The sequence below is a fragment of the Solanum lycopersicum genome, chromosome 8 (genome assembly GCF_036512215.1).
Source record: "Solanum lycopersicum chromosome 8, SLM_r2.1".
In the NCBI taxonomy this organism is placed as follows: domain Eukaryota; kingdom Viridiplantae; phylum Streptophyta; class Magnoliopsida; order Solanales; family Solanaceae; genus Solanum; species Solanum lycopersicum.
In genome coordinates, this window is record NC_090807.1 from 62,286,105 (window position 1) to 62,310,470 (window position 24,366).

Genomic DNA, 24,366 nt, shown 5'->3' on the forward strand with positions numbered 1-24,366 from the left:
GATCACCAATATACACATATATAACAATTCACAATAATAACATAACCCTGGGTGATCCCACCAAACAGTTCGGGATTGGGACCCATGCCTAACCTGCATAGCCAGTTTTCAGAAGTTATGGAGACACTCGGACTGCATTTTCACAGATTGCCAGGACCACACTTGAAACCAGCATTTTCTGGAATTGAAAGCTTAGAAATGTGGATTTGTATCATACAACAAGCAGTATGCGTGTAAAACATGCTATATGAGTCTGATGATTAGCAGATACAAAATTCATGCTAAGTGGGTTCGAACGAGTAAACAATATACAGAACTAGAAGATGAAAAAATATTTCTTGTTCAAGTACAAAAGAGTATCTCTAGCTATTGATAATATGGTATTTCGACTCCACATAGCCTTCTGTCTCCCATAAAAATGATCCAAAAGAAACTGCCTCCAGCACCAGCATTGTCAAACCAGAGTATGTAACAGACAGAACTTCATCATTAGATACATCTAGGGTACCATCACCAGTAACTTTAATATCGGGCCTTCCAAACAATGCTTGTGTCTGCTTTTCAATCACAGTAACTGCCTCTTTTGATCTTAAGGTTGCATATCTCTGTAATGTGTCCGCATCCAAATACATCACATAGGATCTCAGCCTCTCTGGTTTACCCTCAATATCAGAAACTGCAAAACCTTCTCTGTCACCATCTTCAGGGTAAATTTCTATCAATGAATCTGGATCCCATAGTTGTCTCGGTGCTGCTGGCTCGTCAGGATTCGTTGAGATCTGGAAGCTCTCAGGAGGCTTACTCACAGATCTTTCAAGTTGATAACGTTCGTCAACCCTTTTGAGGAAATATCCATACATAATAGAAGCAGCATAGAGCTTGCCAAGTTTGATTTTGCTCATTTGAACAATGCTATCAAGAGGCCCCACAGCACGCTCACCAAGAACTATGGTTATGTGACTGATGATCATTTCAAATGCATCAGGGGAGTGTACGGACTCTAGCTTCTGCTCTTGATTTGGCCAATAACCCACATTTCCAGTAGGATCTGATGTTTCAGATATTTTTGGGATCATTGAAATGTCATTCTCTACAAATTTATGTACAATTAAGCAGTACAGAATCTCCTCTAATATTTTCCGCCTTTCTTTCTCTTTGACTTCAGCTATTCTCCTGAAATTCAAAAATGTACTTATATGAATAATATCAATATAAATAGACTTGGCTGTTTTGTTTTCAATTGGGAAGGAAAACAATAACTGAATATGTCACCCTAAGCAAACATAAAGAAGCAAAGGTCAAGTAAATTACTTATGGAGGACATCTTTGGTAGAAGACTGGTTTTCCTTTAATTGGGCATCCCTTTCATTCTGAAGGTTATCCAGCTGCTGTTCAATAGCTGCAGGGAGCAGATGGGGATGGGTTTGCAACATCTGGGCTAAAAATTGACCAACAGCTGACTCCAACTGAACAGGAGCAACTGGGACCAAATCACCTCCTGAACTTCCTGATGCTGTTGCTCTTATTTTCCAGCTTCTAGTTTGGGCCTTTCCTAGTCCAAGTCCTAGCCTCGGAACAGAAGAAGATGGAGAGCTCTGCAGAAGGAAGTAAGATTACTAGAGGCGATAAATGTAAGATAGCTAAGGTACTTGAGAAATTTCTCTTGTGAGAAACTGGAATCTAGAAAGTACTACACCTTCTTGACTCTCCATCAAGAACATCAACATACAATTGTATAAACAGCTAAACGGTCAAATACAGCTGTTCTTGTTACTGCTTGAGGAAAACTGTATCACATGAAGCCGGAGAGTATACAAGGACACACATACTATTAATCACACGAACCTCCCACCTCAAACAAGGAAACAGCCCTTAAACAAGTCATCAGAAAAAATGTTCCCAAATTCCATTACTCAAGCATACAAAACGGCACAAATGAAATCCAAAATTTTTGAATTCAAATAAAACTGTACTTTAAGTCACAAATATATAATTTATTTACAGGAGAAAAATGCAAATAGAGTCCTTCACTGCACTAACTAGAGAGAGGGTAACATATCCTATATAGTTAAGGTCTTATCCCATTATTAGTAGCCAAAGTGTGGGTCGGCTAATTGCATATCTTTTCAGCTTATGAAATAAGCTTTCAACACAAACAAGATGTTTCATGCACTGATTAGCCAATCTTTCTAAAGAGCAAAGCTAAACAAAACAATCCTGAGCAGATATCTTTACACAATATAAGTTTACCAAACCACACGATGTTCAAGAACAAGTGAGATAGCTTGAAAATGTTAGTGATAGATAGATGGTTTTTTCCTCAATCACATGCATAATGCAACCACCTCTGTATCAGTCACTTTCATACTCCTAAAAGACTTTCAATTATAATACGAATTCAATGTCAGTTACATGAAACAAATTCAACTTTTACTCGCTGACTCGGAGAGATATTATAATCTGGCACCCTGAAATAGATCTACCTAAAGAATTTCCAAATTGAGAACAGACCAATTCAGCATACTTGACGTAACCCCTTTATTTTTTTAATAATAGTAACAGTGTATTCATCAGCTTAGGGAATGCTGGCCACCATATTTACAAGTTGTAAGCAAAGACAAAAATCTTGTTCATCTTACAAGAATTAATCACAAATCTTCACAGGGAACATATGAAATCTACCAAGGAGTCATTATCATCTAGAAAGCTTTCTTTACACCAAAAAAATAACGACAAATACATTTTGACTTCAATCTGTCTACACCTTTGCATCATATGGACAATGTGTACGAAGAGGAACTCCACATATTTGAAGGTAAGCAACTGCACTTCATTATATTAAATCTACATGTTTTTAGTTTCTATCATTTCGGCGTGAAATGAAAGATGTATCATTATGACAATCTTTTGGACTTCATTACTCTTTGTATCATAGATAAAGGAGCTTAAGTCCTTTATCTTGTTTATATTCGTACCGGGTGAATGCTGTCTTTGTGAGGAAAAATATTAACTTATACCCCAGAAAAATGACTGAACATGCAGATTCCAATTAGGATCATGCATCCTATTTCATATTTGACTTTATAACCGCCATATGGTTCATTACAAAAAGCTACGTGCAATGTCCAAGTGTTCTGAGAGCCTTTTTCCCGAAACACTTCCAAAGGTTCAAAGTGGTTAAGACTACTTTCCCACTTATTTCCTCAACTGTAAGTATCATCATGCTAGACTCTTTTAATTCAACATTTTCTTGCAAAACCGAAGAGTAAGAAAATATTGTTTCTCAATCTATGAACTAATGAATTTTGTATTCAAGCCAAATGCATACCATATCAAGTTTGGCGCTGAGTTCATTTCGATCTGCATTATGCTCGTCGTGAAGCTTTTATATACAGCTTGACATGAAGCTCTAATCAAGAAAGTAGTACACACCGTATTTCTACATCACCTTTGCCATAATACTTGCTTACGCCATAGTGTTATTAACATTCCTATAAAGGAGGATATATTCTGGTTCAATTAATTTTATAATCTAACAAAATAAACTACCTAAACCGCAGCCACTGGAATCTCTTTCTTCTATTGTGTATTTTCCTAATGAATACTCAATCAAATTATTTTGTGCGCTTACATAACCCACAGAAATTAGCCTATGTGGGCGCTCAATCAATTGTTTGAACTGGACCGTCCGGGCTCACTCTTAAACCGAAGTTCTATTTTCAACTAAAATAGCAATACCAAACAAATACTGTCAAATTCTAACTTCATCAAGTAATCTTCATAAACTCGTAGTCTCTATTAGCACTGCGAATCTACGATTGTTTATCCGAACCGAAACTAAGGATATTTCTTCTTCTCTTTGTTTTTTTCCTTTTATACTTGCATTATAAAGCCAAGATATATGTACAAGAAACTATAAACATCATAAAATAAGAATCTCATCTTACTTTGGAGAAAGAAGGAGAGAGAAGGAATTTGGAGTCGGAAAATGCATTGGAGAGTTTCAAACCGCCGGCAGCTGACGGAAGAACAACAGACACGTCAGCGAACATTACGGACATTTTCGTTAACTATTTTCGGCGGCTGAGGCACCGGCGGTTTCCCGGGGAACGGAGGTGGAGATTCGGCGAAGCACGGAATCTTCTAGTGGCTACTGCGTGTGTTGCTAATCAACGGTAGAGCCGCAATTTTGCTGATTTTTCTGAAGAAGGCATTGGTTGGTTACGTGGAATTCAAACTATAAAAAGTATCTAATCTTCTTTCCTAACTTCTTTCTCTTCAAATATTTTTTTTTCTATGTTAATATAAAATCATATGCTATATTTAATTATATAGTTATATAATAATAATAGGTATATAATTTTTACGTATAAGAGCTCTTGTGTCAATCATTATTATTTTTGTAACACAATTTTAACTCGATAATTTCCTAATAATTTTATACCTCGCAATTCACAAGTTACATTAATTTATTAATTAATACTATCGACATTGACTCGATTATTTCCTAATAATCTTATACCTCACGAGTCACATTAATTGATTAATCAAAACAATAGCTTGCTATTTGGGACCCCAAAGTTGATTTTCTGCTAAACTAGCACCAAACTCTTCAATATACCCTTAACAAAATCATACATAATATTTTTTGCCACAAGAGTAGATCCATTTTTCTTTTGTAATTTGTCATGTTACTTCACTTAAGTATTTCTTTTCCCGAACTACTTTGATATGTTTTTCCTTGGATCAAAGGTCTAGCAAAATCATTTAATATTTTTAGTTATCAGAGTAGATTCATTTTTCTTTCGTAGTTTGCTGAGACTACTTCACTTCCGCTTTTCCAGAACTACTTTGATATGTTTTTCCTTTGTCTAGCAAAAACAATCTCTCTACCTTCTGACGTAGGAGGTAAGATCTGTATACATCCTTTACATGTAAAATTGTATATTGTTGTAGAAATTATTGTTGGATCAAGTTTCTAAGTAAGAGCACCATTCACTTTTTCACAAGAAGAGAACATCTTAAAGTTGAAAATGAGGAATGTCACCAACAGTTATCTGAGGGAAAGGACAAAGGAATATGATTCCAAAAGAGGATATAATAGTCATATTGGAAATTCATTAGTTCTAAGAGCAGACTCATCAACTATTTCATCAGTACATACAAATTTGAGCAAACAGAGACACCACCTATTAGGCACAAAACTATCACGAGTCATCGGTCACATACTCTACATATTATCCAGGTTTCTCGACCATAAAAGATCGGTCCAAACTGAGAAACAATGGACAACATAGGACAACGAATCCTGATACCAAAAAGCCTCACATTTCCATAGATTGTTAAACTACATAAATATGCAAATTAAAGACTCTTACTACTAAGTTTGTTAGGTTAAGCCTATTTTTCAATCCACGATAATCTAGCCAGAACTTCACTGACCACCCTGTTTGGGCTCTGTTTGTGATGAATGCTGGGTATCTTTGTTTAGATGTATGTCATTTCTACTAGGTCTTGGATCATCTCGGCCTGAAACTTCGCCAAGTCTCTCCTGCAAAGTCAAATGCAGTAACTCATGGCAAACAAGTATCTAAAAGCACATACAGGTAAAAGAGAAGTAGCAATTTCAACTAACTTCCACAATTAGAAGGTAATAAATAAAGTGTGCCAAATACTGTAATTAGCATCAAACCATGACACAGTCAACACTCCACACCATGTAAATATAACAGGCTGGTTGGTTCTGCAACTAGGAACATTATTCCTTTGACCTCACCCGCTCTCAGTTTCTTCGTTGTGCTATTAGTAATTGGGTGACAATTATTGAATTCGTCTTTCTGTTTCTCTTCATTTGAGAGAATTAAAGAAAGGAAATGAGAAAATACCTTAAGAGAAGCATTCTGAGAAGCAAGTTGGTCATGCTCACTCCTTAGACGACTCAGTTCTGCTCTAAGAGAGGCATTTTCTTCCTTTAGAACTTCAGCACGCTGTGCTAGTTCATCGCACTCTGCCTGGTCCCGAAAGGCAAAGTGGAGTCAAGGGTCAATCCAGATAGACAAAAAGAAAAATTGGAATTATCTGTACCTGCTTCCGTAGCCTAGACCTACGTGCAGATTCCCTGTTGGACTGCTTTCTTCTCTGCCTCTTGAGCTCCCTTTCATCCTATAATCATGGTGAGAAATATGGACTAAATTACAAACAAAAAGGAAAACCTAAGGAGACACATCTGCAGTTAGAAACGGCAGAAAAGGACATCCAAGGAGCATGCATTAAGGATGTTCCACCCTGAGTCACTACCCAGGCAAAATATCCGTGGCATTTACAAAATCTCTATGTCTGAACATATTAAATGAGTTCTACCAATAATCCTATGGGGCTATGACGGGCCATATTGTACACTATTTATGTTCCTCCCATATAACTAAAGTACATGCTCTTAAAGTGGGTGTTTAGCATGAAGATGAACATTATGAGCACCTGCATATATTCATATCTAGAACCAGAGTCTTGTTTTATAATGCAAAATGCAAATACAGAATTAATCCACCACATGCTAAGTTAAAGTTGGAAAAGAGGGAGAATGTTAAGAAGAGATAAAGGGACACCTGAATCCACATTTGTGATTGGACAATATCCCTTGATCCAGCATTAACTATTCCTCCAGCAACTGAAGCAGACGGTACCTTCCCATGGATTGCAGGAATATTCGGCGAAGCAGCGGCATTCCAGTAGTCCATACCAATATTCAAGTTGGTTGTGGGGCCAGGAATACCGCCAGCACCCACAGCTGACATTGGCATGATTGCCATAGTTTGGTTGACCAGTGAATGAGGAGCACTAGTTCCTCCATTCTGAGAACTATGAGCAGAATTGCCATTTTGAGATGCTTCTTCAGCTGTTGAAGAGATGTCATACTTCTCATCAAATAATGCATTTCAAAACTTATCATAAAACGTTTAAAGCAAAGTCATACCACCAGACCTGAATCTTGCCTTCCTGCTGACTTCATTGGTGACTCCTACACAAAATAAACAAGAAAAATCAATGATGGTACCAACTAAGTAGTAAATTGGACAATACTGTTTGCATGCATACAGACTACAATGGTAATGAACAGACCAAAAATCTATGCTCAAAAGACTGAAATTGATGCATTGAGATGGAAAGCCTATTTAATAGCATGCCTAAACAAGATTTTAAGTAACAGTAATCCACCATAAAAGCTGCCAAGGATGGAATGACATAAATCAAAATATCAACCATACGGTACCCACATTTTGAGAATTTGCATCACTTCCTTCGCTTGAGCCTTCACTTCCACTCTCGGCACTGCAAGCCCAAAATTGGTAAATTGAAGGTCAAACTTCTCAATAACTGACAGTACTTTCATTTTAACTTTAACGACCAACAGAATCATGCAGAAAATGCAAAAACAAATAGCCATCTCTTCCTACATTGTGAAGTGACCGCACATTATTGACTTTCTAATTATGCCAGGATTGAGTTGGCAATGCTAGGAAAAGCCCTGGACTGTTGTCAAGTTACACAGAAGAGGATCAATAGATCAAAAAAGATGGAGCGAACTACCACATTGCATATGGTGCACTATACGGAGGTGGAAGAATTCAAGATGTTTTGAATATAAGGGCAATCAATCAAGAAATAAAATAGAATTGTCATCGTATTGTTCCTTTTTTTAATACAAGGTAAATAATTTGTTACCAATTTGTGAAACCCCGTATACAAGAAATATACCAAAAGAAAGAGAACCTACACCGAAATATGGTTTCTCAATTAAAGAGATATCTCCTATACAAATAGGGACCTCATGAGACACCAAAAGAAAACTACAAACAAAAAACTACTTTTCAATTTTACAAAATCTTATTCGACCCCTTTAAATGTTCTCATATTTCTCCCTTTTCAAATAACTCACATAATTGCTAAGGGGGCAGCACTCCATGCCCTTGGACTTCTCTTCCCCCTCCTCTTGAGTCCCAATTTCGCAATGCCCATTGACTTTGCCCAGCATCACATTGCATCCCAAGAAAATTAAAGGCCATCCTCCATAATTGATTAGTCATTACAATGCAAAAAACAAGATGATGTACATCTTCACCCAAATTGTTGCACATGAAACACCAAAATAGGCGATTCTCCTCTATTTCAATTTTTTTTTGTTATCAAAAGCACACTCCTAGTCACCAACCATGCAAAGAAACATACCTTTCTCAGTGCACTGTGATTCAAACAGAACCATGAGGGGAAGTATGTTCCTCTCTCACTATAACCTCTTGTAATAGGATTTGGCAGTGAAAGTCTATTTACACTTCCCCGCCAACTCCATACATCCGATGTATTGTTTAGTGTGTCCAGCAATACAATATCACGATGAAATTCATCCATCTCCCAATCTTATATAATATCTCCGTGAAATTATTCCATCACCCAATCCTATACGTTCCTTCAGAATCTTAAATCCCACCCACTAGTGAGACTTACAAAATTTCTTTGATTAGCATCTTTCTTTGGCAAGACATTATATATATGCTGAGGAATTCCTCAATCCGTTCTCCCAGCACCATTTAAGCACCAAAAAACTAATCTTGTTTCCATCCCTATGTAGTATAGAAAGGGTGCTATTGATCATACTTCCCTTCACCCTTTTGACGAGTACCTGACCCTGCTAGTCATTTCGTTACTCTCTCTATAACTGATTCCACTCTGCAAAATCTTTGCTTGACCCACCCAATGTAAACTCCAGATAGGTAGTAGATACAGTACTCACCTTGCAATTCAGCACCTGCGCGGTTTCTTTGGTGTTATCCACTGATCCCACTGGTGTAATCTCACATCATTTAAGATTGATTTTAAGGCCTAACACAACCTGGAACAGATAAAAATCTGTCTCAAGTGATCTAGCTAGGACATCTCTGCATCAGAAAAGACCAATGTTTCATTCGCAAATAAGAGGTGCAACAGTCACATTACTATACCCATTAAAAGAAGCATCAAAACCCTTTTAGACCTCCAAATGACTGTCCTATACATCATTTTGCTTGAAACTTTCATCAACAAGAAAGAGAACCTGGCATTAAAAATGCAAAACTTAATCCATCTCATCTGCTAGTCACAAAAATCCATCTCAAAGCTATCATTATGTTGTTCCATTTCTGGTGCAAACAGGAATATATAGATGACACAGAGTCTCTGTTGAAAGTACTAGAGTCTCTGTGAGGAAGAAGATAGTTTGCTAGTTTCAATATACAACAAATATGGCCAGCACAACCTTTTGCACTTTTGAAGTTAACCGTTGCTCCAAGATTCCCCTTCCAAAGAAAAAAAAAGAGTATATGACATTATTACATTCTTTTGGTAGTAAATTCCCAGCCTGGCTAAGTTTATGACAGGATAGTTTTTTTTTTGGAACCGGTAACCATACTCTATATATCCACAGGAATACTACAACTAAACATTGAAGTTCCCCTTCAAAAGTATTACAATCTATCAAAAGCTCAAAACTAAATCTGTTGCCTACAAACAATTTAGAACATCAAAGATGTCTTCTATTTGAGCTAATAAATTATGTCTACCCCAAAAGTAAAATAGAGCTAGACACTTCATACATCCTGAAGCATGTCCTGTACATTACCAAAACTCCTATTGTTTTTCCCTTTCCGGATTGACCTCCAAATGCATGTTGGGACAATCTTCCATCTCTCCTCATTCGTAACACTTCCATCCCTGTTCCAGCTAACAAGTACTCCTCTAATACATCCTGGTTTCACCCACGTGATCCCCTCCAGGCTAGTGAACATTCTCCGTAGTTTTTCTGTCCATTTACAATGTCAGAAGAGATGGTTGACTGTCTCAGCTTGCACCCACGCAGATAACACCTAGAGGCCAACAGATAACCTCTCTTGTTCAGGTTCTCATGTGTTAGAACAACTTCTTTAGCCAGGAGCCAAGTAAAGCAGTTCATTTCAAAAGGCACCTTTGAATTCCATATCATCTTCCATGGCCAATCTTTTTCAAGTCCCATGTCCTGTTAAGGGCTTTATAAGCAGACTGGATTGAGAAGTCACTTTTGCTAGCCTCCTTCCGTAATAACGCATCAATTTCCTCAGCAAGACATGTGTGAACTCCTAATTAGCTGAGCAGTTCTGTCACATTTTCAATCTCCCAGTCATTTAGTTGTCATCTTAGCCCTAGGTTCCAACCCTGTTCAGTCCACATATTAGCTATAGTTGCATGTTGCCATTGGCATAGTGTAAATAAAAACAGGGTGTGCTTGTCTCAAAACTATTGTCCCATTCCACTTGCCTTCCCAGAAGGAGGTCTTCCTACCATTTCCCACTTCCACTCTTGTTCTTGCTTGTATCAATGGCCATAGAATCCTGGTGGCTCTTCATACATTGCAATTATATGGAGTAGTTACTTGTGTAGTAGTGTTGTCATCCACTTGTCCTCCATCCCATATTTAGCAGTAATCACATCCTTCTATAGCATGCCATCTTCATTTGCAAATTTCCATAACCATTTCAACATCAAGCTTTCATTTTGTTTCTTCAAGTTCTTGATACTCAGACCCCAGTTTCCTTGCTCACTATTAATTCCTCCCACTTGACTAAGTGAAACTTTCTCGTCTTTACTACCTTGCCATAGGAATTGCCTGCTGAGAGCATCAATACATTTGAACACACTAGCTGGCATAGGAAAGACACACGTCATATAGGAGGGAAAAGCATTAAGTATATTAACTAGTGTCAGACTTGCCTCCTAATGACAAGTATTGACATTTCCAATTGGTAAGCCTCTTCTCACACTTCTCTAATACTCCATTCCAGATCCCTTATATTTTGCTTTTGGCACCCAAAGACATGTCTAGATAAGTAGTTCGAAGATCACCAGCCTTTCCACCTAATGTATTAGCTAGGCCTTCAATTGCATTCACTGTGTTGATAGGGTAGACAAAACTCTTCCCCCAAAAAATATGCAACCCTGACACCGCTTCAAATATCACAAAGATTACCCTCAACATCCTGATTTGGTCGTGTACAGCCCCAAAAAATACTAAGGTGTCATCAGCATATTGGAGGTGTGTGATCTCCATATTGTTTAAGTCACCTGCTTGGAGCCACTGATTCAGTTCTTCTCTTTTGTTGTGTTAATACGTTGGTCATACCTTCCATACGAATAATGAAGAGAAATGGAGATAGAGGATCTCCCTGCCTGAGGCCAATGTTATCAAACACGAAAAGCACAAAAAATAAGGTCTATGGGGGCTCTAAGAGCAAAGCGCAAATAAAGTGTGGACTTTAATGAAAAAAAGCGCAAAGAAAGAGAAGACCACAAATATATATGTTTAGTCCAAGACTAATAATTATAAACATGAATGATAAATATGTGACCAAAGAAATTGAAAAAAATTTATGAGAACGTGAAATATCAATTATTTAGTTTCACTTCTTCATAAGAGGCTCATTGGCAAGGAAATATTTGCCTTAGAACCTTAATGACGACACTAAAGCACACATAAGGAGAGGCAAAGCGCTCAACACGTTTTGAGCCTCGCTTCAGCACTTAAGTGCACCTTGATAACACTGCCTGAGGCCTCTTTGAGAGGGAAAAAAAGACATTGGAAGCTCTATGAATGGAGTCCCAATAAACCCTACTTCCAAGTTTTAACTAAATATTTTTTATGACATAAATTATCCAAAAACGCATCTAGTCAAATAATAACACAAAAGCAGCTAGAAAAATAAATGAATAATTAAAGGGAGCATGAAGGCTTTGGTCCAATAGAAAGAGTGCAGCACGTGATGCGTACAATATGCATTTGTCACAAGTTTGAACCCTGCTATAGACGAAGTCTGATACTTATGGAGAAAGGTGGAGGTCCGAGGCCATTATTTGTTGAGTTCCGAACTATGCGCCAAATAACCCAAGCAGATCTTTTGGTAATAAATAGAGACAAAAAACAAAAAAAATTAAACCGAGCATGAACTGGAGACATGATGATGGAACAACCTCAAACCATTTCAACAAAGCATGCATTCTTGAATCTTGATAGAGCGGATGAGACCAATTACTAACTAAGGTGCATACTTTATTCATCTAGTAACCATCTCAGTCAAGCTACTTATTTTTAGCAGAAAGATATAATCAAGGCAACTTGCATGAAATGCTCAAGAAGTGCAAACCAATTCAAATACAACCTATCCTCCATGTTTATACATGTTCTTCAGTCTGAACGACTTTCATATCAGAGGAATATTTAAGTACATTCTAATTAAGTTCAGGGGTAATGCCCCCAAGGCCTAGATCGAGTGGCAAAAGGTGGAGGATTTATGGCTTAGGTCGCAGGTTCAAGCTCCACATGCAAAGCGAAGCGTGGTATTTAAGTGAAGGGTAGAGGGACGGACCCATTATCCACCGAGTTTAGAAAGCTGTGGTTGATCCAAAGGGCAGGTCACAGACGAATTTCTCGGTTATTAAAACAAAAAGTTCAAGGGTAATGAAGAAGATGAGAAAAGCTAAAGGATGAGGAGACTGGTGTTAGTCCTCATCTTCGTGTGATACATTCGAATGATTTATTTAGTCGAGTATCTTCATACCTTTTAGAGTAGACTCCGTTTGCAGATGCTCCAGACGTTTTACCAAGCTCGGTGTTCTTGCCTGTAATCATATTCAAACTACCCAAGCTTCCTTTAGATCTTTTAATGGGCAATTTCTCCTTTACCTCAGATGATTTACCATCTAACTCAGTATTGCTAGAGGTGTTAACCTACAAAATTCATAAATCAGAAGCAGCATGAAAAATTAGAAATTTAAACCATTGATATCATTGTATAAATTCAGTGAACATATCTAGCTTTGGACTTACTGCAACTTCAGCAACGCCGTTTGGAGAAGGCATCGCAAAGGGGCTGAAGGGGTATGATCCCTGATTAATAAGGAAAATATTGCATGTAAGCAAAATAAAATGCGAGCAATGTGTAGCAAACTGAAAAATACTAGGAAAGAACAAGATACCGGAGGAATAGATGGATGAGCATATATTCCACCATGGGGATACATAGTGACATAAGGATGTGGTGGAGTACCATAGGGTGGCATAAGATGCTGAAAAGGGGGAAAACATAAAATTGGTGATTGCAAGCACTTTTACATTGACTATCACAGAGTAATACCACATATATACATCATTATCATAACATTGAACTCAATACGGCATTATGAACCCCAAGCAGATGATCCTAAAATATCCAACAAACATGCTTATTTAGGAAGATGTGATGACTGAACTCCCTCATGCACAGCCAGCAGATCTAACTTTTGAAGGAAACACTAAACATACCGTGATTCATAATTCCATCATACCTGAACTCCCCACATGTAAGGGTGTGCTTGAGGACTTGAAGCCATGAACCCATGTGGAGGCATCGGTGAATATCCCTGCATGAAAATAATCCATGTCCTTTGACTATCAGCAATTAAATTCAACAGATGAAGTAAAAGACAGAGCGACAATGCTACAGAGAAACTCAACCTGAAATCCGGGCCACTCTGGATTTGCTGTACCAGTAGCAGTAGATGAAGCTTGCTCCTAAATGATGCAAAATAGAAAAATGATGCTATGGATTTAGGATAGCTCACATGTTATATAAATAACTTTGGTTATTAAAAGAGAAAAAGGAAGATGATAGTTACCTGTGAATTGGGAGTCTTCGTCTCCTTTGACTCCTTTGCCTCCTTAGAGGATTTGTCAATATCACTGCTCCCCATGGCTAAACTGCACCACTACCTCAAACACTCCTCAAACCATCCTGTCATGCAAAATAAGAACACATAAATGAAGTTCTTCATAAAAATCAGCTGAAGTTCTCTTTTTCAACACGCACACAAATCCAAGGCATGAATTTACATATGACTGAAAGAAAAACACAGATTTGACAAAAAATTTATTTTTTTTCAACATACCCAAATCCAAGTCATGAGTTTACATGTCTCAAAGTAAAACACAAATTAGACCAAAATTTTATTATTTATCAACACACACAAATCAAATGCATGAATCTACATGTGTCTCAAAGTAAAGCACAAATTAGACCAAAATTTTCATCTTTTTGAACAAACAAATCCAAGTCATAAATTTAGATGTTTCTCAGAGTAAAGCACAAACTAGACCAAATCCAAGTCATGAATTACATATTTCTGAAAATAAAACACAAAATACAACAAAACTACTACAAACTAACACATAAGCAAAGACCGACACAACCTCTACCAAATTTGCAAGACCATTACTCGTTCATACCAAGTGTCCATTCACACAGATTTGCTATTTGACTAGCTGTAATCTCCAAAATCCGAACTGAAAAATCGAAAACTGTCCACAGAAAACCATAAAAGCTCAAAGTCCACGTCTAGTTAATGCAAACAAGAAAAACGATTAAACCCCCCCCCCCCCACACACACACACAAAAAAGACCTCTAAAAAAAAGTAGCGTGTAGCTCGGTTGCTGAGCTGCCCACACCCTCACCCTAGTGGGGGGAGGGGGTCCACCACATCCCCTCCCCCGCCCACCAACCCCCAAAAGAGACCTTTAAACATGCAAAGCTTCGTAAAATCAATTACCGGGAAGATAAACAGAGACACCAGTGAATCTGAAAATTTGGGTCTGCTTCAGCTGTAGTACAACTCCGAAAAGGACTGGTTTTAACTTGAACAGCGAACCCAACAATAATCAAAAGAAGTGAAATTGAGGGAAAATTCTGGAAAAAAAATGGAAGATTAAGAGAGAGAAATGTGGGAGAATTTTTAGAGAGAGAAAGTTAGGGCTTTGTTTTGGGGGAAAATTGGCAAGACGGAGCGTCACTGTCCCGTCGATTTGCGGAGGAGTTGTAGTTTCGATCCATCGTTGAATTGGTTGGTGACGTGGCGCAATTGACCGTGAGGTGGACTTATTTCAACGGCTCAGATTCGTTTCTGTATTATTATTATTATTTATTTTCAGAAGAAAAAAAAATTGTACAATGTTTATTTGGACAACAAGATCAAAACAAACTAAACGTGGAAAAGGGGTCAGGTTGGCTATTTAGTCTTCGGTTTTTTGTTTGATTTTATCATATTTTAGTCGATCTTTTGGATTTTAATTTTGATTCTCTTCAATCTTTTTAACTCAACTCAATTTGATTCAGTGTTTTCAAAATGATTTTCTGATGCGAATGAAAAAAATATAATGAGAATCAAATCAAAATATAAAACACTTAAAAATTAAAAACATGTCAAGTGATTATGTGTGTCACCATGGAACACTTATTGTGCAGAAAAGACCATATTTAGAACATTATTTCTCATACTATATTGCTCGAGAAAAACAAGGACGAAGATATGTTCTTTTACATGACGTACATCGACAAAAAGACATACAAATTCCTCTTGAAAATTAATATTTGGAGTTAGCTATCTGGATTGAAAATATGTTGCTAATAAAATATTTATGGATGATCTAAATGCTACGTGACTTTTCATATTTGATTAAAGAAATGCCCTTATAATTTCTATTTAGTTTGCATTTGGCCACGAAGATAAGAAAATCAAGATTTTTTTTCTCTCTCAAATACAAACAAATGATTTTCTTTTTCTACTATTACATTGATTTAATTTAATTATAATATAAGGGACTGATTTACATGAAAGCAAAAATAAGTGTATTGTTATGTAATTTTAAGAACCCCATGCCCCATATAAGTAAAATTCCCACAAATTTGCTTTGGCTTTTGCAATAGAAATAAACAATTACTACTTAGAGGAATTTAGATGTTTTTAGGTCCCAAAGATTTGGGAGTTCTTGTTGCCCGCCAACATCCTCTTGGCTTAGCTCATTCTAATTCTCTCCCACAACAGGTACTGCTTTTTTTCAGATTGGAAATTGAGCTCGTAAGTAAAAACATATACTTTCTTGAAAAGTTGTGATTTTTAACTCGACCCCATGTGCCTATTGTTGTTTCTTGAAAAATTCCCCTGACCCTAGTGAAAAATTGTGATTTTATGTGTTTATTTATGTGGGTATAGACTATAGAGTAATCGTCTTGTTCTAGTTTATGTACGGTAGGTCTGTTAATTTGATGCTTTTGGCAACTGGGCATCTGTTAATTCATTGTTTGCTTCAGTTTGGTTGATGGTGGGAAGTGTATTTTTTTATTTTGTTTTTGTGAAAGAAAAAAAGATGCAATCTTTAGTTTATGACCAAGAAAAAGAAGTTTATTTATTTATTTATTTATTTTTTGGCTCTGTGTATACTTCTCTACAGATATCAGTATTGGAGGGTGAATCCTATACAAGCCAGCACTGAAAATGGTTTCTGAATTAATAAATGCCAACCCCGTTGTGTATAAAAAGAAGGAGCGGCGAGATAGAGGTGCCAGAACTGTTCTGGATGAATATGCAGCTGAACCTATCGACCAGCTAGAAATTTTTGATATCCTTCTGAGTGGGTGCATCCGATGGTTGTTGTGTTAATGATGATTGAAATTGGATGTTGTTCTTAATTTGTTATGCCAGGCTTGAAATTAATCTTTATATGTTAAGGGAATATCTATGAGGCTAGAACTCATCTACTTCAGAATATGCGGTAGTAAGTTCAATCATTCATATTCAAAGGGCACTACATATTACTCATACAACCAGCATGCTAAGTTTCTGTGTAGCATTAACATATTACACTGCAAAATACCTAGAGGAGGTGTTTAAATTTGCAAACTAGAGTTGATTCCTTATTCCCTTATACTAGTTGTTTGTGATATTTATTGTTGTGCCATGTAGTTCAATGTGAAAGATGAAGTGAAAAATCCTTTTGTACCTTGGTGCACAAAATAGGTTTATGAGCGTTCCTTTTTCTTTTTTGATGAAGGCTTATAAACTTAAGCTTTCTCTTTTCTGGTATGATAAGATTGATTAATATTTTGTCACTCTATTTTTTTGGCTAAATCCCAGAGAATGAAGTTGGCATATTGAGTGTCTGATTACTTTGCAAAAAGAGGGGACATATAGTGGGATAAGTGTACATGTCAGTCACGAAGCTCCATTTCTGTAGAAACATGATGATAGCTATCTTTATTTTGATTTTTCTGAAAGCCTTTCACTAAAGAGGTTGACATATGATTTTCTTGTCCTTATTTTGCTTTTTCCTGGATTTGTGTGTGGGGTGGGTGAGGGTGGGATGGGATGAGGAGGGCATGCATTATTGGCCCCTCCAATATTTGTTTTACATTATTGGAATCGAAGTACACATTGTTTTGCTATTCCTAGAAAAAGGTAGAATATATTAGGAACAGATATCATGAAAAGTGTTAGGATCATGCTGCCTTCAGTTCTGATTTGAGGTGATACCGTCCAATCAGTGACCAACTATTTTTGTATACTTCCTATTCAATTAAAACATGGATCAGTCTAATCAATTCCGTACACATAATTTCAATCTTCACATTACCCTGCGTGATGAACCTTTACATAGTTTCATACTTTTTCTTGCTTCAGAAATGCCAGTGTTATTCAGTACCTTTGATTTGTATTTTATAGGGTTCCTTCCAACTATTTTCCAGCCTGTTTGTTCATTGTATCATTTCGTAGAGAACTAAGCAAGTATTAAGTTTGATCATAGTAATGAAAATTTAATCATTCCTTAACATTCTTACACCATATTAGAGATATAAAAGATCCAGAGCATCCCTATTCTCTGGAAGAGCTGAAAGTTATAACAGAAGATGCGATTGACATAGATGACCAGCGAAGCTATGTAAGGTGAGAAAATGAATCCGCTTCGTATGTTTCTATTTTGATTCCTCATAGGTGGCATTTTCGCGTTGTCTAAGGAGAGGAAGTTTTTGATTCAGGGTCACATTCACGCCTACCGTGGAACATTGCAGCATGGCGACTGTTATTGGATTATGCTTGCGTGTGAAGCTTATGCGAAGTTTGCCTTCCCGTTATAAGGTATGCTTTATCACCCTCCTGTTTTGATTCAACAGACTCGTAATGTTACACATCTTATCCTGTAAAAATGATATTACAATTGATAGAGGGTGCCTGCTGGGAAGTCCTCGTGTTGCACCCCTTTTTCAGCTTTTAAAAAAAAAGATATTACAATTGATAGAATGTTATGCTAAAAATTGATGTGATATTATGACATTATTATAGAAGTTTATAATTCCCAAAAGCCATGGAAAAGAGGTTATACCTGTCGAGCTTGGCGAAGCATTGATGTCACGGCTGCTATATATGTGTGTTTTCTTAGAACTATTAAAGACTTCAACCTAAAAGATTTTTCCTCGGCACCAGTTGAGTGAATCTTCAGGCACATATCCTACACTCGGGATTTCATTTTCAAAATCTTGAGCAATTTGCAAATGTGGTTACCTTTTCGCTGAACCTGTTATTACTGAGCATGGGTCGATTCTATTCAACATGACAAGTGTCATCATTAGCTTATATCTGACTTTAATTTGGTCCTTCCGCACCACCACTAAAAGAATTAATTCAACCAAGCGGTTACTTTAATTCCGGTACGTTGAGTATATAAACGGATAGGTTTTCTTTCACAGCCTAAATGATACAGAGTAAAGGAAAACATACACACACACACACCGTCTTCTGGTTCTTGGCTTCTTACTACTCTTAACTTAAACATCCCTCAGCTGTGTGGCATTTTGTAGCTTCGCTGTAGCTGCCTGGTGAGATCATAATCAAATCATTTTATCAGAAATAGTTGAGAAACTTTGAGCCGCGTTGTGCTGGTTTTCAAAATCACAGTTGACTTTGTATTCTGGATTCTTCTATCCCCAATCTCTTCCAAGTTCTTATGAGTAGTTGATGACAACTGCACTTAGTTCTGGTTTATCTCCATTGTTGTTAGGCCATATATGTTTCTTTCTAGATGCTCTAATGATATTCGATCTTATCACCTGTGGATGTGTTTTTTTTTTCAATTGAGAGGGATGTGGAAAAAGTAAAAGCCATAGGGAAACATGTTGAGATGGAATCTGATAATATAGAGTCTGACTTTTGGTGTAAATCATAGTTTTAGGTGTAATGTGTTATATAAAGGTAACTTGGAAAAATGACAGAAGTACTTGAATCAGTGAATTTGTGTCATGTCTTTGTTTATCATGATCTTCTCAAAAAAAGTGCTAGTTTAGGAAGACTAACTCCTTTGCATATTGCAGCGAACAGTGTTGTTTAATCCTTACTTTGGTCAAGCAAATCATAACCACTTAGAAGTGTTTGTTAAAATGTTTTCATTTACAATTACACCTCTCACAGAAAATGTGGTTTTCAAAGTATGTAACCACTTTCTAGCGTTGATAAAAGCAGTCCAACTGTTTGTAACAAGTTTTATATAATTATTGTCTCAAAACTTTAATTTCAAACCACCAAGTGGTCGCAGTTTTTGACAAATTTTGATTCACCATGCTACTTTTATGAATGGTGGTGTTTTGGCCAGCTTGCGAGCACATCAACTAATCTTTTCTTCTTGTGCCTAGACATTCGTACACCCAAAAATGTTTTTAGCCATTCTATTTGGTTGTAGCTTCTCCCAGCACTCTATTTATGTTGATATATTAATGAAAATTGCACTTTACCAATCAAAAGAAGAAAAAAAAACTTTAGCCATTCTAAGGAAATTTTCAGATTTCTAGTTAGTGAAAAGAACAGACGTTTTAAGACTATATTAGTTATATTCTTTTTTATTTTTTAACAGTTCTCCTGGTATGAATATTCACATTTTGCTTCCTATAGTTTGGGATTAACATGGAAGCCTAACCTTTAACTCATTAGCCAATCGAAAACTAGTTAACTAGTATTGAAATATTGAACTCTGAAGTTCTAAATTTGAGTTGCTATGTTCCTGCCTCCCATTTATTAAACGAGCATTTTGAGTTTGATCAGTATATTACAAAAATTCTTCTCCATTGCATAACTTTGGTTTAATATTTAGATTCTTCAAACCAATGCCAGTTCTAAATGATGCATTTTACCAAAAGATTATGAAATATTAAGAAAGTACGACCTGAGTTTGAGCCCACTCTTTCAGACTAACATATAAGCTAAAAGCTTCTAAAAACGTGTAGTTTCTACATAGACATCATAGGCTAGACATTCTTAGGCTTAATAATCAGTAAAATGTTTGTTTTCTTCTTATAATTCCGTAGTCTGGTTAGAGACTTGTATGTAAATGTAGAGGTTAACGTGATAATGTGTGTTTAGAGAATCTTTAGTTTAGAAAACTTTCCAATTATTTCTTAAAAGACAAATTATTTAGTATTGGAATAAATGAATCTGCGGTAGATAAATGTGATAAATGTGTGACTTAGAGCATCTTTAGTTTTAGACAAATCCCAGTTTTTTTAAGAGAAATCCCAGTTTTCTGTGCAATACAGATTATTTAGTTTCAGAATAAATGCAGCTTAATGCTGATAGAGGTGAATAAATATAGGTGATTCATGTAGATGATCTCAGCTAGTATGAGATTGTTGCTTAGTTGGTTGAGCAAGAGTGTAGACCATAGTAGGCTGCTTATATGTTCTATCTTGGAGTTTTATACCCTTTTGTACCATCTTGATACCCTTATATTTTTTCATCTTATTAAAAGAAAAGAATTCCAATAATCGTGGATAGATTCCAACCCCTTTTGCTCTGTACTTCAGGACAAGTTACAGATTGTATTCTCATTCTCGTTTTTGCTCTACAGTAAAGTCATCGTGATATTTGCAAAGTTCTTCTGTATAGCATCTTCCTTTTCCTGAGCGAAGTAGGATCTTTTTGTCATCATAATTGCCATGTTTTTCCTGTTCATAGCAGCTTCTCCTTTTCTTACACAATGTAGGATGAACTTTATTTCATTTATACCAGTCTCAAAATTTGGTGCTGTTTGTCCTGGTAAATCTTTGAAGGTTTTAGTGGTTTATTCTGTTGGGCGAGGAACAGCTAAATGAGCTCAGCAATCTAGAAAGCATAGAATTTATTTATCTTCCTTGAAAAGTAAAAAGTTGGGCTTGTATGGGGTTGTGATATAGCTTTTATGTTGGAAGGTGCAAAAGGAGTCGGGTAGGTTCTTTTGGCTGCCAGAGATGAGGTCAGTGGACTTGTGAAATTTTCTTGTGATTCAACTACTTGTGGGTTGTTCCTGCATTATATGGGTAAACCCGTATCAGAACTTTAACCCAGTCTGTCTGCAATTTCAACTAGTTGCGTTCTTAAGTACAAGAATGAAATAATGATGCAAAGACTTCTGTTCAAAGTCATTTATCTTGTTGAACAATTATGCAAATATTTCAATATTGAAGTGTTCTGTTGGTAGCTTCCTTAAATTGTTTGAAATTGTTTTCCCTGTCCACAAGTATTCAGTCTGCTTGTTTTCAACAACATATCCTTGTTATCTTGCCAGGTCGATATTAGAGTAGCACCGGGGAGTCATGCTACGGAAACTGCAGGTATCTATACATCTCTTTGTAACTGTCATACAACATCCAATTCTTTACCTGTCACTCTGCTGGACTTTCTTCTAATTCAACCCACAGAGGCATGTATTTCTTACTTCCCTTTTTTGCATTCACTAAAGTGCGCGTTCCTTTTAACATACCACACGGTTTTTGCTATTTTTTCCATAGAAAATGTGCACCCTTTTTGTTAATACAAGTTACTACTATAACATATCCCAGTCGAAAAGAGATGGAAGGAAAGAAAACCATACAACCCTTTTGCTTATTAGTATATCATAAAGCATTAGCTCTTTTCAAGAGTTGTCCGCGCTTGCTTTATATCCAGCAATTTATCTGCTTGCAGTAAATAAGCAGTTGAATGATAAAGAACGCGTAGCTGCAGCATTGGAGAACCCTAACCTCGTTGACATGGTTGACGAATGCCTCGCTCCATCGTATGCATGAGGAAGCTTTTGTTTAGGTGTATGGAGATCCAACCTGATTAAAGGCTTTTCCTTGAGCATTTTATATTGCCTGTTGTGACTTGTGAATGTTTCTTTTAGACCTTTGGGTTCTTGTAATTCAATTATTAATTTCATAGTTACATTTGAGCTAACTTCACTTTCACGCCTCTTATGAAAACAATATTTTCTCCGTGAACTTTTACTTGTCCACTGTTCATTATTACTGTCTAGTTTAGAGAATCAAGAGATAATCTATTAGAGTATTTTATTTCTAATTTACCCTTTATTAATATAATCATTTTTCAAAAACTCTTAATTTATTATATTTTGATATAATAAAACTTTCATTGTCATTCTATTTATTGTTCCTTAAGGAATGTGTGAAGTTAATACTAAAAAGATAAAATTAACGGAGGGAACGTTAATTGAGAGATATTACTTTTAACCATTTTATCCCGTTAGAGTCTTGATATATTAATTTTTTTTCATAAAATATTTATTCTACTGAGGTGTTTATAGTCTTCAAGAAAAATTATTTAAGGATAAAATTAAATAAATTTTTTTTTGACTTTTTATAATGAGAAAAATAATTTGAGGTGATGATTTTAAACGAAACAATTGATTTTATAATGAAGCAAAAAAAGTGAGTTCCTAAGGAAGGGTAAAAATAAATTGTTAGGAAGTGTTCAAAATAGGCTACTATTTTAGGAAGTAACTAAAATAGATTTAGTGGAAGAAAAAACTCCACTTTATTCAATATTCTAAACATTTTTAGCTATTCTCATAACATATATATTTTAATATAGAACGGAACTATTTATTACACTTTATAACGTGCAAGTTATTCTAACATTTTGTAAAGTGAAACTTTTTCTTACACTTTATAAAGTGGAAAAAAAATTATGTTTTACAAAGAGAAATATAGATTTTACATAAGTTTCAACCGATAAAATAGAACGTTCTTGACAAGTCTTAGGCTCCTTTCTAACATAAATTTCAAGTATTATTAAATTGATTTGATTTCTTTAATAATTTGGAACTTGTACTTGTGATAAAAATGAAGTAGGTATTTTTCGACTATAATAAAATTACAGTCAGTACTATTTATACACATTCTTTTGTAAATTAATGAAAGAAATTTATGATATCGGACATTAATTGAATATTTAGCATTGTGTTTGAGAGGACAATTATAATAAGAGTCAAAAATACCCCTTGACTTTAGTTTATCAGTTGACTATACCCCTACCGTTAAAACAAACTTATATTTACCCCTGTCGTAACCAATTTCATCATTTGTACCCCTTCATCAACGAAAATTCTCAAATTGACTCAAATTAACCCAAATTTTTAAAAATGACCCATTTCTCATTTTGAATCCAAAGCCGCGACAACTAGTTCAAACAATCACCACTTTCCTCTCTTCCTCCCACAAATCGCTACCCAAATCGTCTCTCCAATCCTACCTTCCTTACCTCACTCAACTCCGACTCCGACATTCTTCGTCGGCCTACACATTGCCACTGGATATCACTCGCTATCAATGAGAATTGTTTTTTACTTTAACGTTTTGCCTTTAGTTATTTTGGTTAATTTGTTTTTCTTGTTGTTTTTAAGTTGTTTTTGTTTCCATTTTCTCTTTGCAGAAATGGTGGAAGTTGAAAGCTAAATCCCATTTTGAACTTTTTTTTAAAAAAAAAAGTTGAAATCTTGTTCTTATTCTGAATTTATATCAAAGTAAAAAAATTGAATCAACAAGCTGATGAATTCACAAGAATATATGTTGTTGGAAGTGTGAAGTTCTTATGGAGTAAAGATATAAAAATATTTTTTTTATTCAAGGAGGGAGAAGACGAAGAAAAATTGATTTTTGGATTTAATTTGTCATGAGTTCTGTTTTATGGGTTGGATTCGAATTTGGGTCAAAAAACAAAATCGGGTAATTTCAATTGAAATTGGATACATTTGAGTAAATTTGCAAATTTCCATCAAATTAAAGGGTACAAATGATGAAATAAATAACGACAGGGGTAAATATAACTTTGTTTAAAAAATATGGATATAGTCAACTGATAAATTAAAGTCGAAGAGTATTTTTAACTCTTTTCCCAATAATAAACGATATTTCCTTCTATGTATAATTTTATCATCCCAATAAATCATAAACTCTAACTTTGGGGGGTAGAAGACATTTTCTTTTGGAAGATTTTAATTAGTAATAGTTTTGGATTTATTTCTTTGTTCCTCATAATCACAATATCTCTCATTTAATTAATAATAGTTTTGGATTTGGATTCTAACTCTCTAACTATCTCTTTACTTTATCGTCTATTTGCTTGACATTATTTTTTGTTAATTTTAGGATAAAAAAAGATTCAAATTCCCCGCAAGACGCCTTTATGTTTTAATTATTTTA

At 35.8% G+C, this 24,366-nt stretch overlaps 2 protein-coding genes across 10 annotated transcripts; one reads left to right on the top strand and one right to left on the bottom strand.

The window, feature by feature from the left end:
• Positions 1–174: 174 nt before the first annotated feature.
• On the bottom strand, positions 175–15,049 carry LOC101253816 (bZIP transcription factor 16). 6 transcript variants are annotated; one of them, XM_026032373.2, is made up of 15 exons: positions 14,642–14,888; positions 14,321–14,392; positions 13,714–13,829; positions 13,553–13,609; positions 13,384–13,458; positions 13,036–13,125; positions 12,887–12,946; positions 12,618–12,787; positions 7,275–7,329; positions 6,982–7,018; positions 6,606–6,895; positions 6,085–6,162; positions 5,886–6,011; positions 1,312–1,595; positions 175–1,173 (listed from the first exon to the last, which is right to left on the bottom strand). In XM_026032373.2, the coding sequence occupies exons 3-15, from the start codon at positions 13,786–13,788 to the stop codon at positions 363–365; spliced, it is 2,208 nt and encodes a 735-aa protein (XP_025888158.2). In that variant the 5' UTR covers positions 13,789–13,829; positions 14,321–14,392; positions 14,642–14,888; the 3' UTR covers positions 175–362. The 6 variants fall into 6 exon arrangements, with proteins under 6 accessions (XP_025888158.2, XP_025888159.2, XP_025888157.2 ...); XM_026032374.2 differs by having other exon boundaries at positions 14,311–14,392; positions 14,642–14,877; XM_026032372.2 differs by lacking the exon at positions 14,321–14,392 and having other exon boundaries at positions 14,642–14,896.
• Positions 15,050–15,713: 664 nt separating this feature from the next.
• Positions 15,714–22,146, top strand: LOC101267335 (protein AE7). 4 transcript variants are annotated; one of them, XM_010327291.4, is made up of 7 exons: positions 15,714–15,913; positions 16,320–16,487; positions 17,704–17,809; positions 17,902–18,001; positions 21,097–21,140; positions 21,453–21,498; positions 21,851–22,146. In XM_010327291.4, the coding sequence occupies exons 2-6, from the start codon at positions 16,364–16,366 to the stop codon at positions 21,466–21,468; spliced, it is 390 nt and encodes a 129-aa protein (XP_010325593.1). In that variant the 5' UTR covers positions 15,714–15,913; positions 16,320–16,363; the 3' UTR covers positions 21,469–21,498; positions 21,851–22,146. The 4 variants fall into 4 exon arrangements, with proteins under 4 accessions (XP_010325593.1, XP_004245976.1, XP_010325592.1 ...); XM_069288554.1 differs by having other exon boundaries at positions 15,786–15,946; XM_004245928.5 differs by lacking the exon at positions 21,097–21,140.
• Positions 22,147–24,366: the final 2,220 nt, after the last annotated feature.

What these genes read in the sequence shown, in the direction of transcription:
- LOC101253816 (XM_026032372.2), bottom strand. Translation starts at nt 13,788, where the DNA reads ATGGGGAGCAGTGATATTGACAAATCCTCTAAGGAGGCAAAGGAGTCA. An exon ending in AGCAGGAAGGCAAGATTCAG is followed by an intron (nt 6,896 to 6,981) that starts GTCTGGTGGTAT and finishes TCTCTTCAACAG; the next exon opens with CTGAAGAAGCATCTCAAAAT. An exon ending in CTCAGAATGCTTCTCTTAAG is followed by an intron (nt 1,596 to 5,885) that starts GTATTTTCTCAT and finishes TTCCTTCTGCAG; the next exon opens with AGCTCTCCATCTTCTTCTGT.
- LOC101267335 (XM_004245928.5), top strand. Translation starts at nt 16,364, where the DNA reads ATGGTTTCTGAATTAATAAATGCCAACCCCGTTGTGTATAAAAAGAAG. An exon ending in GACCAGCGAAGCTATGTAAG is followed by an intron (nt 17,810 to 17,901) that starts GTGAGAAAATGA and finishes TTTTTGATTCAG; the next exon opens with GGTCACATTCACGCCTACCG. An exon ending in GTTTGCCTTCCCGTTATAAG is followed by an intron (nt 18,002 to 21,452) that starts GTATGCTTTATC and finishes TTATCTTGCCAG; the next exon opens with GTCGATATTAGAGTAGCACC.